At 38.3% G+C, this 16993-nt stretch overlaps 3 protein-coding genes across 19 annotated transcripts in view; 2 read left to right on the forward strand and 1 right to left on the reverse strand.

Moving 5' to 3' along the window:
* Positions 1–5229, forward strand: part of LOC113684873 (cadherin EGF LAG seven-pass G-type receptor 1) — a 39276-nt gene extending 34047 nt beyond the window's left edge. For 4 of the 16 annotated variants that reach the window (XR_016186768.1, XM_089207003.1, XM_089207004.1 and 1 more), the window contains 8 exons: positions 256–338; positions 849–933; positions 1575–1808; positions 2284–2377; positions 2904–3008; positions 3142–3215; positions 4453–4533; positions 4821–5229. Coding sequence is in view for 7 of the 16 variants with exons in the window: in XM_089207003.1 (XP_089063129.1) it covers positions 256–338; positions 849–933; positions 1575–1808; positions 2284–2377; positions 2904–3008; positions 3142–3215; positions 4453–4533; positions 4821–4979 (915 nt within the window). In the remaining 9 variants the exon portion in view is untranslated. The other 12 variants (XR_016186772.1, XR_016186774.1, XR_016186777.1 and 9 more) reach the window with 9 other exon arrangements.
* Positions 1–16993, reverse strand: part of LOC149046295 (vitellogenin receptor-like) — a 211140-nt gene that overhangs the window by 131068 nt on the left and 63079 nt on the right. The gene's annotated exons all lie outside the window — the stretch shown is intronic.
* Positions 5372–8320, forward strand: LOC149046299 (uncharacterized). Its single transcript, XM_089207024.1, has 2 exons — positions 5372–7617; positions 8145–8320. Exons 1-2 carry the CDS (start codon positions 6906–6908, stop codon positions 8183–8185), a joined length of 753 nt encoding a protein of 250 aa, XP_089063150.1. The 5' UTR covers positions 5372–6905; the 3' UTR covers positions 8186–8320.

Consider the following 16993-nt stretch of genomic DNA (forward strand, 5'->3'; position numbering starts at 1 on the left):
CCACATCCACACAAACAAGGCAGTTCCGCTACTGCTTTTAAATTACTTAACATTCGGTCAAATTCAGTCTTCTTGTTAACTGTTCAGTTTCCATATATTTCGCTGAAACCAATCAACCCTTTTTATTCATCAGTTTTGCAGCGCGTTTTGCAACGTTATCAACCTTTCTAAGGCTTATGTGACCCTTTCAGGTTGTGTTCACGAATTCATTTATCACTGAAATTGTCTTTCTGTACTTCATTCTTCAATTTTTAGGACCGCGAACTTTTATTGACGTCATCTTCGTCTGCTTTGCCTCCCTGTGCTCTTTGGTCATTTGGAGACGTTTTCGAAATGAAGTAAGTCTGAACTTGAAAACCTGTTTGATTCGTACCACTAGTGCATTGGATAGGAACGTCCTTGTTTGCGTCTCTGCTTGGTTTATTTGTATCTCACCTTTAACAAACTGCAATGTTTGTCGCAGAAACATAAAACAAACACATACTTCACTATGTTTTACCATTAATTTTTATTGACTTGACTTTCGCTGAAATACAAGAAGAAGTTTTACATTATTCTGTCAGAGCTACGACTTTTACAGAAGACACTTAGACAAATTAATTTCATAGATTACAGGAGACGAGCAATGATTCCAACTTAATTCACCTGCGGCAATTGACGCCCAAGATCAAAACAAGCAAAATGGGAAATAATTTTGGTGTATGTCATGGCTTGTATCCTATAATCGGATTGGTGTTAATAACACGTTGACAGTAGGCGAACTATAATATTTTGTCGTTACATTTATCTCTCTATTTGATAAAAAATGTTATTTACTTTCTAATTTTATTTGTTTCTCTTTGGCTCAGACATCCATTTAGCGAAGACATCTGGGTAAAGTTTAGTAATTTCTCAGAAGACAGAATTATTGGCACACACGACGCTACTGCGCATGTGAGTTCAAGACATTTGATGCATTTTCACTTCTAAATACATCACGATCAGCCTTAGTTTGACAAATTGTCGCTGTTCATCTAGAACATTTACAAAAGGAAAAATAGATCAGCGAAATTGCTACTGCGTGAACACGGGATAGCAAGATAGAATCACCAATTTCGCCCAAGTTTGTACACGATCATTTTTTGTCTCGAATACATGGACTTTTAAGAAGTATTTTTAGCTCAGACTTCATGGCCAAGATCATTTTTCTGCGCCTCAGTTTACTTGTTCTGAGGCCTCTTGGCTGTGTTTGATAATTTTTTAATTTGCTATTTTGATATGCTTCAGAAACAACTTTGGTTTTTCTTTCAAGTCACTCAGTTGAAATACGCCTTTTGAAACATTAGTCAAACTTAAGGCGCCGAACTCGAGATTTTTATCGGTAGATCGTTGATAAATTGGAGGCAAAGCCTTGTGTTTACCTCAGTAAAGGTTGACCAATGTCTTCTTGTATTTGATTCAGGTTTTTTTTTTTGTCGTTTATTGCTTGTGGTACTTCTCTGCCAAAACACCCTTTTTATTTCTCGATAATTGCGAGCATTAGAATGCAGTTAGAGTGTGATGATTTTATTCACTAGATTATATTCAACCATCAGATTTACGACACTGCGACAGGTCAGCGGGTACTAACTCTGCACGATTCCAACAACACTAACAACTACTCAAAGAACCTCGCCTCCTTCAATCCCACGGACGACCTGGTACTGAACGACGGTGTATTATGGGATGTCAAAGGCAAACGGGTTATACACAAGTTTGACAAGTTTAACAACTTTGTCAGCGGCGTTTTTCATCCCTCCGGACTGGAGATTATCATCAATTCAGAGATTGTATCCTTTTTTTTGTTTTTAAAGAACGAGCCAATGCTAGACTGTAAAGCAGTGAGTCCAGATTCGCGAAAATAACGTAACACAACGTCGGCCTTTCACGGATCTCGAAAAATCACTCTACCTCCTTCTTCTTACTTTGACAGTGAATTAGGAGAGAGATAGATATCAAGGGCTATTATTTCATAAGAAAAGTGTATTGTTTCCTCATCTTGAGCGTTTTCGGGAACTAATACACAGTCACCTGACTGATCCACTGAGCATAAACTTATGTCTGAATATCCTTGGTGATTTGCTGGCCAATTTACATCATCAACCTAGTCGATAAAACCAAACTATCTGGTTATTTCCCCGCCCTCACAACTGACGAAGCACTGCTGTTTCTTGTGACACTAACCCCTTAGAATGTCCAAAGCAACTCATTTCAAATAAACAGTGTGCCTTTTGCTTTGCCAATAATCCTTGACGCTAAAAACAGTGGGATCTTCGCTCTTTCCATTTACTGGACACGTGTCCTTCACTAGATCAATGTCACGTGATCTTCAATAACAGTGGTGACGTCATGTATGGGGGTAATTTCATGTTTACTTGTTTACACACTTCTCAAATTTGTTGATACTTTATTAATTTTTCACGAAGGAAACCAGACCCGACATTGAGGTTTTAGTGCGTCCAAGTCGTGAGCTTTTAGTTGCGATCTATATGTCATCTCGATATTCAAATTCAAATTGAGAGCACAGAATACTCACCCGGGATTATGGTTCCATAGGTTTTTAGCAGTTTATAGACATCCAAAATTGCGTAAGGAAATTTTTCAACTTTTCATCAATTATTTAGCAACTTTTGCGGTGTTTGGAAAAGTGAAAGAGCTCTAGCTCTTTTATTCCACTCATAACCCTAAAACTTCCGGCTCCAGTCTTTCGAAGGTTGGATAGCGCTATCCACTAGAAACTCTATCCGTCGGATAGCGTTATCCGCCCTTTACATAACTGGGCCCTCAGGGAAAAGTCTCTCAGAGCCTCTGATATCTCAAAAAATGAAAAAAAAAAATGAATTCTGGACTGAAGGGAGCGGTATTTGTTCTTCCGTATTTTATAGTAAAACATCTTTCGGATCCTTTGGAAATACCGCTAGCTTCCAGGCTCCTTGGACCGTACGAGACCTCGTTCAGGACCTTTGACGCAACAGATTATCAACCAATAGGTGAGCAGGAGGGCTTGCTACAAATTTTAATAGAAAATTTTTTTGGCGCTCGTTATCAGTTAATTTGAAATATCTTGACGTTTACGAAATGAGTGAGAAAATGATGTTGGAAATTTCAATTGTTTTCAAACAGCTACAATCGACGTTAAGAAGACAATATTTGATTTGTGTACCGATATAACTGACAGCTTTGTAGCCGTTATTGAGGTAAGCTTAAAAATCGGAAACCTCTGCCTTGTTTTGTTTTCCTCCCTTCCATCCTTCTTCTTTCATTCCCATCCTCTTCCTCTCCCGCTCCTGCTTAACTTCCTCTCCTCTTTTTTTCTCCCTCTTCTCCGACACTTCTTCAGAGGTAAGAGGATTCTTGTGATTTCTATGAAACATTAAATTCAATTTATCTTGATCGTAAGACCTGAGCCGATTGGTGCGGTTTAGATCTACTTGTCAATCACTAGCCAAACTGCTTCATGATTATCTTGCGGGAAAAACAAAAGAGGGTGAACTCTTTCGAAGGCGTAGTTGACAATTCCGATTTCATTCACGAGGAAGCTGCCTAGAAAAACCGAATTTTTTAGAGCAGGAAGCGGCTGTAGACAGATTGAGGGAATCTCTCAAGTGTTCATCAGAACATGGAGTGTCTCGCGCATTACGAGGGTAGCAAAAAGTCTTAATTTCCACACTGGTCACTGGAAAAGATCTGCTGGCAGTGTTACCCACTGGTTTTTTTAGGAAAAGCTTTCTATTTCAGATGCTGGTTAGCTTTAAAACTAATTATAAAACAAACCTTCGAGTGCAGAAGCGTGTCTGCTTCAAAGTACCGTTTACGATCAAATGGAAGAAACATCGTCAAAGGGATTAACGGAAGCTACACTCAAAGAACATAGGATGCAGCGAATATCAGCTCATATCTGTGTCCTCGGAAAAGGTTACGTCGAAGCCATTTGTCTCTACGCTGAAAAAAAACTGCCTCACAGTTTCACTCATCTGCTCTACACTTTTTTTTTCTTCTTTTTTCTTTTTCTTGTGATTACGGTTACTTGCTCAATTCCGAAAATGCGGTGAGGCACAATTAGTCATGGGGTGTTTCGCTTTTTAACAGCCTCTTCGAGCAAGCGTCTTTTCGCCTTTCACAGCCCCCTCCTTCCACTTTCCACTCAAACTCTAAGTCAAACATGGCCGGTGAAATAATCGATCGCGAACTTCTTAATGTTAACTCGCCCTAATATAACGCCTGCACTGCAAGCTCAGGAGCTAGCAGTAATCCCAGCTACCTCATGCCACGACAACTGGGAGAAACTTTGGCAATGCGAACCATCTGACTGGCTTTACTTGTCATTTCATGATTGCATAAATTGCAAACTATCATCGTAAAGATCTTGTCATCATGTCATAACAGTTCACGTGAATTATTTCATATCATAAATTCGGTAACGTTCTTTTTTAGAATCAGGCCAGCACCGACGAAAGCGTTTGCCGGGTGTACGAAGTCGGGCGGCTGCGTAGGGCTGATGGCGAGGACGAGCAGGTATGAGAATCTTAAGGACTTTCATATCAATATTCGTAGGAACGGACCAATCAAAGAGAAGTGAAACCGCCATCTTGGATGCGGATTCGGTTATGTGATTGGTTCGTGCCTTATTTGCATACAAAATCCTGCTTTTTGTTAGGTTGTGGACTATAGCGCCCCCTGGCACTAAAGCAGAGATGAACTTTAAATTACTTTTGGAACATACTTCAAGAACACGTCACTTAGTGCAACACGTGTTTGATGTAGGTCAATAAAATAACGACTCTATGCCTTTTTTCTCTTAGGAATCCGACGAAGGTGGCGAGGAAGATGACGATGTCGATGACGATGATGATGAAAATGACGATGATGACGATTACGATGATGATGATGACGACGAAATTGAAATCACGATATCTGGCGATGATGATTCGGATGATGACAGTGATATTGCAATTTTTTGAAGCGCGGCTTTTAAGTTTCCATCTTTCAGTTGTTAATTCAACTCAACAATGAGCACGTCATTCTGCTATGTTTTTATCTTTGAAAATTGTACTTGTATCACACAATTTGGGAATGATAGTTTAAGCTTGGAGTTGAGCTTCTTGACGGCGGAGTTTTTTTATGTAAAATGCTATGTAGCAGAAAGTAGAAGTTATCATCGAAAAAATTACACCCATGTTACTGATTATCAAATAAATAGGAAGGATAGAATGGTTTGTTATTCCTCTTGTAATACAAACAAGCCAGCAAAGGGCTACTCGCCTCAGAGTTACCACTGTCGATATCTTAACCTTGGTGAAACAGCTAAAAGTCTGTCTCTACTTACTGCAGTCAGTGTGAGGACAGAGACGCAACAGAAAATAACCCCCAAGGTTCGGTTGATGAGCGAGCCATGGTAACAAATTGCTGAGTGTTTTTGGGAAATTATGTAAGGGAGATGAAACGGCTGGAAACTGAGTCCAACAGTGATATCAGTGCATGCAAGATTACTGAACAAACATTTTGATGGTTGATGAAGGAAAGAAATCTTGTAGAGAGGGGAAAAAAAAAAGACCATTTCCCACAATGGCTGCAATGGAAATTATAAGATCAATGACGAAACAAACATAATAAGACTTCGATCATGTACGCCCGTGAAGCAACGAAATTGATTAATTCTTGTTTAGTTTGTATTTTCCGTTAGGTTCTCCATGTTATTTTATAGCAGTTACCACTCTTTCATTGCTAAAGGCGTTGAGAACTCTCCTCTTGAACACCACACTGAACATCCAAAGAACGAATCTAGTTTCCGAAATGAGCAGGTGGTGATGTTTAAGTCTCTCTAGCCATGTAAGACTTTCAACTGCAGAAGGGGGGTTTTCTATATTCAAGAAAAACAGAGTTGAAGGGTTTTCGGTCAAGACCATTTTGTTTTCTTTTCCTGCGGTGATTTTCCAATATTTCGTGTGGCTTATTTCTTCGTTTTTACTTCAAAAGAAGTATGGAGGTAATTGTTTCTTTTCAGCTGGCTATTTGCGGTGGTAACCTTTTTTTTCCGCACACCACACCCAACTCGTTTCAAAGCAAATTTAATTAATTTTAAAGTTGTGTTTTCTCTTTTAAACTTAAACCTTAATCGAATTCATTCTGAGGAAAAAGTAATATCGAGCTAAGATTTTCACGAATATTTTTTGCCTTGCACTTATGTTTTTGGCGAAGTTAAAGAGTACCTCTACTCACGGACATATCCTGACGAGCCGGCAAATTGGCTCTGGCTAATGAATTCTGAATTTAGGGAACACACTCGTGGCAAAATAATTAATTTTTCAGAGAAGTGAGAATTGCAGTAAAGAAGACAATCAGAGCGTTTTGTTGTTGTTTGTAGCTCAATGATGTCTTTATTTATGAAAATTTACCACGATGTTCCTTAACATAAGTATATTATGCAAATTTTTTCATCTAAAAAGCACTTGCTTATCATAAAAGAACCACAAATATGTTACCTTAAAAAAAAAACGAGCATAGCTAAGAAGGGCAAAGACACACATGGGTCAGGAACTGAAAAGAAAAGCTGACTTGTTGAGAAAGCTCTACAAAGTATTGGCGAAAAGCAATTCACAGATTCTACGTCATTTAGTATGTTAAATAATATGGCACCTGCTTACTAAACATGATGAAAATTCAAAGAATATGAATAAAACACAAAAGAGTTAAAAACAAGTCTAATTATAGCTGTGACATTTGTCATCGGAAAATCAGACAACAGGAGGAATTTTTTATCCAATAGAAACTGTTAAAATTCTTGACAAAACAATAATACTCTTATATCGAATAGGGATCGCCCAATAAACAATCATTTGCTGCCAAAAGAGGGAAAGACAGAGCCACAAGTCTGAACGTGAGCGCCAATGGCGACCCTCACAAGTCAGTTATTTTCACAATTACCAATTGGAGTAGTAGCATTTCTCCTCGCTTTCAACATTGTCCTCTCCTTCACTGCATCTCTTGGTAATGGTCTGCTTCTATTAACATTTTATAAAGTGTCCTCTTTGCATCCCGCTGCAAAGGTCTTGTTTGAATGTCTAGCCGCTACCGATCTTTGTGTGGGTCTTTTTTCACAACCTCTGTTCGTGACTGTTTTATTTCTTTACATTGATCTTGGTAACACCGACATAGATATTGTGTATTACGTCGAAGAGGTTGTTTGTATATCCAACTATGTTTTGTTTGGAGTGACTGTACTGATATCAACAGCTATCAGTGTTGACAGACTTCTTGTTCTGTTATTGAGGCTGAGATACAGACAAGTTGTGACACTAAAGCGAACTCAAGCTGTTATACTTTTATGCTGGATAATTGCTGTTTTATGCGGATTGGTTCGTGTCTGGAGTCAAACGGTTTCGGAGATTGTTGCTTTTGTGGCCGTTGTGGTATCTCTGGTTACTTCCGTGTTTTGCTACGTAAAGATCCACCTGAGATTACAGCGGTACCAGGCTGAAGTAGAAGACAACCCTGGCGAAGGACGGTCAAATGCAGGAGAAGATATAGGAGCAGGAAAAGATGAAGCAGGCGCAATAACGGGGACAAGAACAGCCACAGAAGAAGGAGCAGGAGTAAAAGGTACAGGAAGGGGAAGAGTACGTGCATGGACAGCAAAAGGTTCATCAAAACAAAGATTAAACGGAAGAGTTCAACTAAACATCAAACAATATCAGAAAACAGTTTCCAGCATATTTTGGGTGCAGTTGGCTTTAGTGGCATGCTAAACCCCTTTTATAATTGTGTCGATATTGAGACATACAGTACTTAGTGGATCAGCAATTCATGCTCTGTGGCTCTTTACGAAAACTTTAGTTTATCTGAACTCATCTCTGAATCCCTTTCTTTACTGTTGGAAAATCACAGAAGTGAGAAAGGCAGTAAAGGACACAGTCAGGGCGTTTTGTTGTTGTTCGTGATTCGAGGTCGCCAGTACTTATTTGGAAAAACTTCCGTGTCCTTAAAGAAATACTTTTTTTCGAATTTTTATATTAATCAATAAGGAATCATTGAATGGTGACAAGCAATTGCACTTACAGAGTCGAAAACTCTATTGCAATATGAGGAGGAATACAAATTTCTTTTTCTTTTCCATGTTCTCTTTACAGGAAGGAGAGTAAGAAGAAGAGGAAGACATAACATCAATTAGTCTCTTTTTTTTTGCCATGAAATACAATGAGATATTGTTTGAGAATTGATTCTTTATCTATTTTGGACGGGTTTCTAATATTTATTTAAAGATCGCCCATGCATAAACAAAATTACTAAATAAACGTTAATTGTGGACTTGTCTTTGCTCGATATGCCTTGTTCTCTCATGCGTAAATCTAATAACTCGCATATTGACTAAACAATCCGTTTTCAGCGAAGTGCGAAGCAACTTTGTCGAATAAAACCATAAAAGAGTCTACCCCGTACATTTGTGCGGCCCCTTTAGTCCTATTGCCGGCGGCGCTTTTAAACAAGTAAGGTTGTTATTTTCTTTTCCTTTTTCGCCGCCTCAGTTATTGCTGACTTCTCTATACATACAGTCACAGTGAACCACTGTTTTCTTTTGCATTTTTGGCCTCTTTCAGTTGACTTTTTCCCACAATCAGGAGGAAAAACTTCAAGATGAATATGTCTAACCTTTATTTTAAAATGCGTCATGATTGAATATCAAATAAGACTAAATTAAACATCTCGCAAATTGAGGAAGCCACAAAAATGGCTGATTGGTAATTAAATGGCTTATATTTTGGTATTAGTAAATTCGAGAATAATAAAAAACGAGATTTAACCAAACTTTAAGTTCTCTTGAACTTTAACTTTATGATGAAAACACAAGCGCGCATCTCAGCCCTTATCAATGTTCAACAAAAGTTTTTTTTTTTCACAAACAGTTCACATCTGCTTCCAAAAACAAAGCGTGGAATGTGTAATGATGTATCACGAATAAATCATTCACACGAGCTCTAGAATATATTCTAGGCCATTTTGGCAATTGTCTTGGTTTTAACGGCGTGATGAATGACTCGATAGCTTAGTCATGAAAACCGGTTACGCTCACACAGAAAGGCACAATCCGTCTTCTGACGGTTTTCAAGAGGTATTACGCGTTTACTTATCAGTACCTGTTATAGTATTTAGCAAGAGACTGGCAAATTGGGTCATCAGGCTTTCAAATACTTTATTCTTAGTCGCATAAATAGACCGTTTTTGGTTGACAGATATGTCAGCCTGCTTGTTTTGATAACACCAAGGGTAATAATATATGATTATTGACACACTTTAGTTATTGTTGTGCGTGTGCTGGTGTTTGGTGGTCAGCCAAGACCTTTCAAATTTATTTATATTTCCTTTATTGATATTAATTTTACAAGATATGGATAGAAAAATGATTCATTTTCCAATGTTGTCTTTTCTGAAATGTTTGCATTATCACGATAAGTTGCGATGCTAATCGCTACACTGGAAATTTATCAAATGTTTATTATTTCTTAACTCTTCACCGAGGTAGATTTAACTAGAGGTGGATATTTACCAAGCTGCGAAGCGGAGATGTAAACACCCACCTCTTGCCACCGCACTTAAATGACTGTTTTAGTGTATACTTTGATACTATGAGATAAAATGATGTAAAAAGATGATTTTGATTAATTTATTCCTGCAACAGTCTCACCTTTTTTGGGCGCAAATCCCGTGGAGGTGAATGGAGAAGGATGAGCGAGGTTACGTTTTAGTGATTACTTTTGGGCTCTTTATATTCATTTCGAGTGGATCGAAATATGTCAGATTTTCGGGAGGTTCAAATAAAAACATACTTAAATTTAATTTCGTGTACAAAAATTTCAAAACCCTATCTAAACGATAAATACTTCCTACAACGTATCCTCAACAGCCAAATAGACAAATACCGAAATAAAAGACATGAACCAAAATTGTGTAGATCGACGTCAGAGTCCCTACTGATCTTTTATCGACGATCGTGGTTTTACTTCACTTTAATTTAAAGGACACTCCACGTCTCAGAAAAAATTATTGTCTTCGCCCAGCCTTGAACTGGGAAAGAAATCTGAAGTTTAGCATCATCCAATAATATTCAGTAAAACAAGATTGAGGGGCATATGAAAAGTCATTTACATATATTCTGAATAAGACAAGTCATGGAACAACCGCTTGTGGCACTCTGGATTCAAAGACCAGAGGGTCAGAGAACTCAGAATTTATGAGCACTACTTGTTGTCTATCAGATGGATTAATGATGAACTAAGCCACACCGAAATGCCATCGTTAATCTTGGCAAAGGCCTTGCTCATGTCAAGAAACACAACGAAAAACAGTAAGAAAATAACCGCAGTTGCCTGTTTCTCTAAAAAATCAGCACAGTTCTCCCCATGATGAAAGTTGAAGTAATAGGTTAGGCAATGTTAGCTTTATATGTAAGTGCTCGTGGCAAAAACAAAATTGAAAAATGATTGAATGAGAATCCATTGTTATATTGGCTCGACTGTGTTTTGAAGGAGCCTAAATGTCATTTTAGTTTATTGTGTCCATCACATGTACAGTTAGATTTCCTCGCCCCACCCTTTTTCTCCCTTTTGTCTCTACTCTTATTAATGACATTTTATGCGCATATGCCTTTGTTTTACTTAAAGTGGTCTGATCCGAACCAGCAATTTTGCTGCAACGAATGGAGTAAACAAAACGAGTTTAGCTTATATAAGTTTACTGAAGCATTTAGAGAGTGCTTTACAACCATTTAATTATTCCTAACACGGTAAATATTCATTGTGACTTGGGAGAGATCAACATGTCCATTATTGTTCTTCTCTTCAATGCACTTACAAAAAAATTAAGAAATATTACTTATACTAGGAACAACACTCACAAATGTGGGCAAAATTTCTGACTAGATCAGTTATAAAAATTATCTTAACAGCAATTTCTTTTTCTTTTTTTTTTTTCTTGTCTCTATCAGGCTACAGTCAATAACAACAACAAAGCACTGACAAGTGCACCAAGCGAATAAACGGTAAACTAAGAAATGCAAAAGTGAAGTAAATAAACAAGTTTTTTTTTTCCAAGAAAATTCCATCTAACCTCCATTTATAAACTATGAAAATGGTTATCATCACTACCAAAGCATTAATAAAGTAAAAGTACGATAGAAACTACATCTTAAAATCAAAAGCTATGAAATATTGAGGCTGAAGTTCTCGAAATCTAAACTACAAATTACCACAGAGTGTTATAAGACTACAACCTTGAAGGTTCAGCAATTCTGCTATTAAGCCTCAGTCCTGCACAAGAGGAGTTACTTCAGATGACTCCTCGTCTTCGTCACTTCCAGTTTCATCTTTATCTGCAGCAGTAAGTTGATTACCATCATACTCTTGTACGCCAGCCTCCCCGTCAAGAAGGTCTACAGCATCACTTTGGTCGTCCATATAGCTTCCAAGATCGTCTTGTTCATCCTTCGTGTACTTTAGTTGGCAAGTCTCAGGTTCTTCTTCTACTGCCTCCTTTTCAGATTGAACTGCTACAGCACCTTCATAACCAACGTTACTTTCAGGTTCACTTGTTACACCTTCTTCCTCATCAATTTGAATATCTGGAGGGAAGACGGAATCACTGTGGCCTTCTTTTTCGATCAGGGGATTGTATTCTAAAGAATCAAGATCTTCTTCCTCCATCACACAAGGGAATGGTGAGGTATCAGGTCTGTTCACCTCATTTGTGGAGCGTGCAAAAGAGTTAGGATCTTCTTTTTCAGTAACAGAAAGGCTTCCTGTGGCTTCGAAATCTTCTTCCCCAGTTACAGGGGAGCATGCTGAGTTATTGGAATCTTCTTCCTCACCCATAAGGGGGCATGCTAAAGAATCAGAATTTTCTTCGTCAGTCACAAGGGGACATACTGAAGCATCTAGATCGTTTTGGTCCATCACCAGGGAGGATGGTAAAGGATCAATTTCTTCTTCCTCAATCGCAAGAGGGCACTCGGAGTCATCAACATCTTCTTCCTCGTTCTCGCTAAGATATGGTATAGTATCACTCTCCAAAGGGTATCCTTGGGCATCCATATCTTTCTTATCACTCTCAAAAGGGTATGATGCGCAACCTTCTTCTTCTACTTTGATTCTGAGAGGGAAAGCTGTAGTACCATCGTCAATTCCAACCATAGAGGGATGTGCCGTAGCACCGTGCTTACCCACTTCACGGGCGAGATTTCCTGCGGCTGCCTCTTTGTCCTGTAAGTTAATAGCGAAGGGGAAGGCTGTAGCACCATCGTCAATTGCAACCACAAAGGGATGTGCAGTGGCACCGTGCTTACCCACTTCATGGGCGAGATTTGCTGCAGCTGCCCCTTTGTCTTGTAAGTTAATAGCGAAGGGGAAAGCTGTAGCACCATCGTCAATTGCAACCACAAAGGAATGTGCAGCATCACCGTGCTTACCCACTTCATGGGCGAGATTTGCTTCAGCTGCCCCTGTATCTTGTACGTTGATAGCGAAAGGGAAAGCTGTAGCACCATCGTCTATTGCAATCACAAAGGGATGTGCCGTAGCACCGTGTTCACCCACTTCACGGTCGGGATCTGTTGCAGGTGCTCCTTCGTCTCCGACGTTAATTCCAAAAGGGAAAGCTGTAGCGCCATCGTCCATTGCAACCAGAAAGGGATGTGCCATAGCACCGTGTTCACCCACTCCACAGATGGGATTTGCTGCAGCTGCTCCTAGCTCGTCCGCTCCTGCATCTTCTGGGTTTGCAACAGCTCCACGGTCATTGATAAAGTTGTACTTATCCCGATCATACTTGTCATCGTCAAAGATATCTACATATGTCTATGAAAAAGATTAGAAGTTAATCAGGAACTGCATGAGTTAAAAAATCTTGAACGAAGGAATTTCAAAAATGAGTCACTAAAAAGACAAAAAAAGAGCAGATCAGATATCGGTCACAAAGACATGAGCCACTAGTTCTTGCATGAATTGATAAGGAAAAAATTCGGGTAAGGTCTCCCTTTCTGTCAAAGTTTTCCAAAAGTGTAATTTTAAGATCTGTTCCGTCTGTTGCATATGTTTAAAAAGTAACATTGGTTTCATGATGAAACTGAATTCACAAATTGTTAGCGGCTGGGTAGTTAATGCGTTTTGACATCACATTGACGTGAAAAGAAATTCGCAATTGACTTGATAGGATACCAATTTCAATTGCTAAAGTATATCTTGAATTAGACGCTGTATGGCAAACCTTTGTTTTAATATATGTATCCATTGTTTGGTAGAGCTTCACAAAGTGTGGCCGGCTGGCGCTTTCATATTTCCAGCAGTTTAACATCACCGCGTATCTATAGAAAAACACAGGGACATATGATCACAGTAACTCTGCGATAGGCACTAATATTGCAAGTAGCAAAGTTGAGAAACCACAACTAGTTACAAAAATAACTGAAATGCTAAGTTTATCTCATTACATTGCAGCTGAAACGAATTCTGTGATGAAAAACCCACCGTATTCTTTATTTGACTCAACAACTTTTCATTTAAATTTTTGTATTGACAAGATAAGATTAATTTCTTAGGAAGACTTCTTATTCAGACCAAGAGTATCAAAAACACCTGACCACAGCAGCAATCGATATTGCTTTTGACTTATATAACATTCCACACAGAGGAAGCAACACTTACAAACTGTCGTCGATATGTTCAGGCTTTGGCAGACGATAACCTTCTTCGATTTTTTTCATTGTCGTGGATTGAGACCATCCTTCGTAAGGAATGCCTCCTGTGGAAAAATAATGTTTTTTTCCTGTTCGCCAAAAAAGCACACTCTTTTTGTTGTAATCACTTTCATTCCTCTCAGGGCGATCGAAATGATTCTTCTGTGAAAACGACAATTCATTGCTGAAATAGATTTCGGTTTTACATCAGATGATAGAGTACTGTAAAAAAAACAAATTTAAGTGTAGCGATGGATTTAAGGTTTTTCAATAATGTACTAAATACTTTCAGTTCTACTTAAACTTAAGTTTTATGTCAAGTTTTTATGCATCGTCATAATTTTATTTATAGGCCACATTGAGTACTGCTTCAACTTCTCTATCGTACAATGGTCTTTTGTTCGCTCGGTATCACTCATCAATTAGTAATTGTGCGTGCAATCTCGGCAGGTATATTTCCTGAATGTAAAGTAACAAACAAGTTAAGTACCGACAGTGAAGATTTCATACAGGACGATGCCGTAGGACCACCTGTCAAAGAAATAGAAGGATGACGATATATCTCAACTGGGGTAGAAAGATTACAATCACTCAGATACTTGGGATGTTTAAAAACATGCCATCAAGACATAAGCAACCTCCTTAACAGAAAACGCCATATTTATTTGTTTGATTATCCACTCATCCTTTCATCCGTCGGTTCTTATCCTAATCAGATTTTGGATATTGCTCGTTAAACTTAATATTCATGTAAAGTCTCATACTACAGCTGTAACCTCAGCTGTTTCCCAGCTTGACGTTCTTAATGACCCTCTAATCAATAGAGCACTGAATATTCTAGTTTTCCTCGCTAAGTTAAGGTAGAATCGTAAAAATGTTCACTCTTGGAATATATGTTGATAATAACCAATACAGTACGTACACATCGCTTTTGGTTGACAGTTGTTCCACATGTCCAAAGAGAATCTCGGGTGCAGTCCATTTGATTGGGATACATCCCTGGATGAGTAACCAAAATACTATAGACATCTGACATCTAAAGAGCCTTGTATACAACTTCTAAAATATTTTGCATATAAGATTAAAACCGTGATGTGAGGACTTACGATAATGTCAAGAGCAGTAGACACCTTTGTACAAATTCTATGAAAACAATTTACACACTCCTTTTTCTTTAAATCTCCTGTGTTTCTTTGTACTGGTTTGTATCTTTGCTATTCAGAGAACGATATCTCTTCCGGCTTTCTTATTTCCTGTGTTCACTCCCTGGGTACAATTTTTTTTTCTGTGGAAGTTTCGATACGCTTAGAACGGCTTCCCATTGAAGGGAAATATTTGTTTGCAGTAAAACTGTATAACTGAAAAGAAAGGTTTGTGAGGACAGTAATATTTAAATTCTTCGCATTTTTATCTTCCATACCAGCAGCCCCAAAACAAATTGACCGAATGATGAAGAAATTCTGAAAATTACCCCCTTGGCATTTCCTGGGCCGTATTTGAAATCCTGATAAGAGAGCCCAAAGTCAGTCAACTTGCAGACACGATGCTCATCAAGAAGGATGTTACGAGCTGCAAGATCGCGATGAATTATCTGAAATCGAAAAAAAAAATGATATGATCTGATAAAAGGGACTTTGATAAACTACATAGAATAAAAAAATTAAATATAGGTAGAAAGTTTAACATCATGCTAATGTCAGACCATTTCTCTGTGGAATAGTGATTCTAATTTGCTGGATCTTTTTAGCCGTACAGCGTATTCTACTCACGATTTGCAAGTCATGCCATTTTAACACATGCAGGACCACAACCCGGAAGAGTTCGAGCACTTACCCCTCTGGACGCGAGGAAAGTCATACCATGTGCGATCTGTTTAGCAAACAGCACCATGTCATACGTTGTCAAGTGGTCGACCCTTCCGACTCCATGATGATATTGGTCGAAAACACCCCTGGATTTTCTGAGATAGCCCAGCAAGTCACCTCGCCACAGGTACTCCATGATAAGTATTGGCTGAGCTAAGAGGGAAAAACAAGAAAATTGTTATATGGCAAGCAGTGCAGAAGTTCCAAAATGTGTTTGAAATGTACATGGTTTATCTAGTTTTACATTTTACATTTTACATTTACATTAGGTTATATCTGAGACAGAGAGGGAAATTCAAAGAAGAAAAAACGCAGATAGAAAACGGATGGACACACAGCAGAGAGAAATAGAGACAAACGCATAGACAGATGGACAGACAGACAGACAGACAGACAGACAGACAAACAGATAAACAGAAAGACAGAAAAATAGGGATGGCAGATAAAAAGACAGAGACTTGCCATCGTAAGTTAAAGCTATTATCACAATTAGCATGTACATTTTAGAGCTTAAATCTTCCAAGTAAAATGGCCTACATACAGTGCGAAGTAAATTTCTTAAGATGAGACAAAAACTGGAAATAACCCTTGAATTAGTGCACCATCTAAGCAATACTGGTTGACGTCAGATATGTTTTTATCGTTACTGTGAATTAGCTGATTATAATCATAACAATAGCTGATTACCTCCAACTGTAACACAACCAATGAACTTAACAACATTTTCATGGCCCTCCCTTCCAAAGAGTTTTAATAACTCGATCTCTCTCAGCAGGGCCTTCCTTCCTTTCTCTCCGGAGATTGCTAGGAAACCACGAAAAATAAAATATACAAAAAAAAATTTGCATGTCATGAGAGACACAATTGTTTATGCGGTGAACATCCACTTTTGCAAGTATTGTATACTTGGTGTTAAACTATCGGCGCAAATTACAATGCATTTGGTTTGCATAAGACAAATTAAATTTCGTTTTCTAAACCCCATAAAATTCATACTTACCGAAAATCCCGAGCAATTGTTATCATCTGGCAAGCTCATAGAATCGCGCAATTATTTTACAGACAACTCACAAAAGTAGAGACGCAATTAAGCCTAGAAATCGCACCTGTTATAATACCTAATCGGTCGAATAGACATTTGAGACCATTGGTTTTTTTAGAATATCCTCTATATGCGCCTTCTTGTTCCCTACTGTTCATATGGTACATAATCCTTGCTTTTATCACATTAAATGTTACATAGACTTATAAGCATTTCCAGAGTTATTGTAAATTCATTTGACTCTGTAAGCTTGATACAGTCCAACCTGTATTTAGCGGTCATGCACGGGTCGACCGTTTAATAAAGGTTCCACGGAATAGGAGTATTATTGTTAAAATTAAAAATCGC

This window comes from Pocillopora damicornis, chromosome 5 (assembly GCF_964200805.1).
Source record: "Pocillopora damicornis chromosome 5, jaPocDami1.2, whole genome shotgun sequence".
NCBI classification, from domain to species: domain Eukaryota; kingdom Metazoa; phylum Cnidaria; class Anthozoa; order Scleractinia; family Pocilloporidae; genus Pocillopora; species Pocillopora damicornis.

Excerpts from the sequence above, each read along its gene's own strand:
- LOC149046299 (XM_089207024.1), top strand. The coding sequence starts at position 6,906 with ATGGCGACCCTCACAAGTCAGTTATTTTCACAATTACCAATTGGAGTA. Across the intron at positions 7,618-8,144 it reads AGAAGGAGCAGGAGTAAAAG|GAAGGAGAGTAAGAAGAAGA; the intron begins GTACAGGAAGGG and ends TTCTCTTTACAG.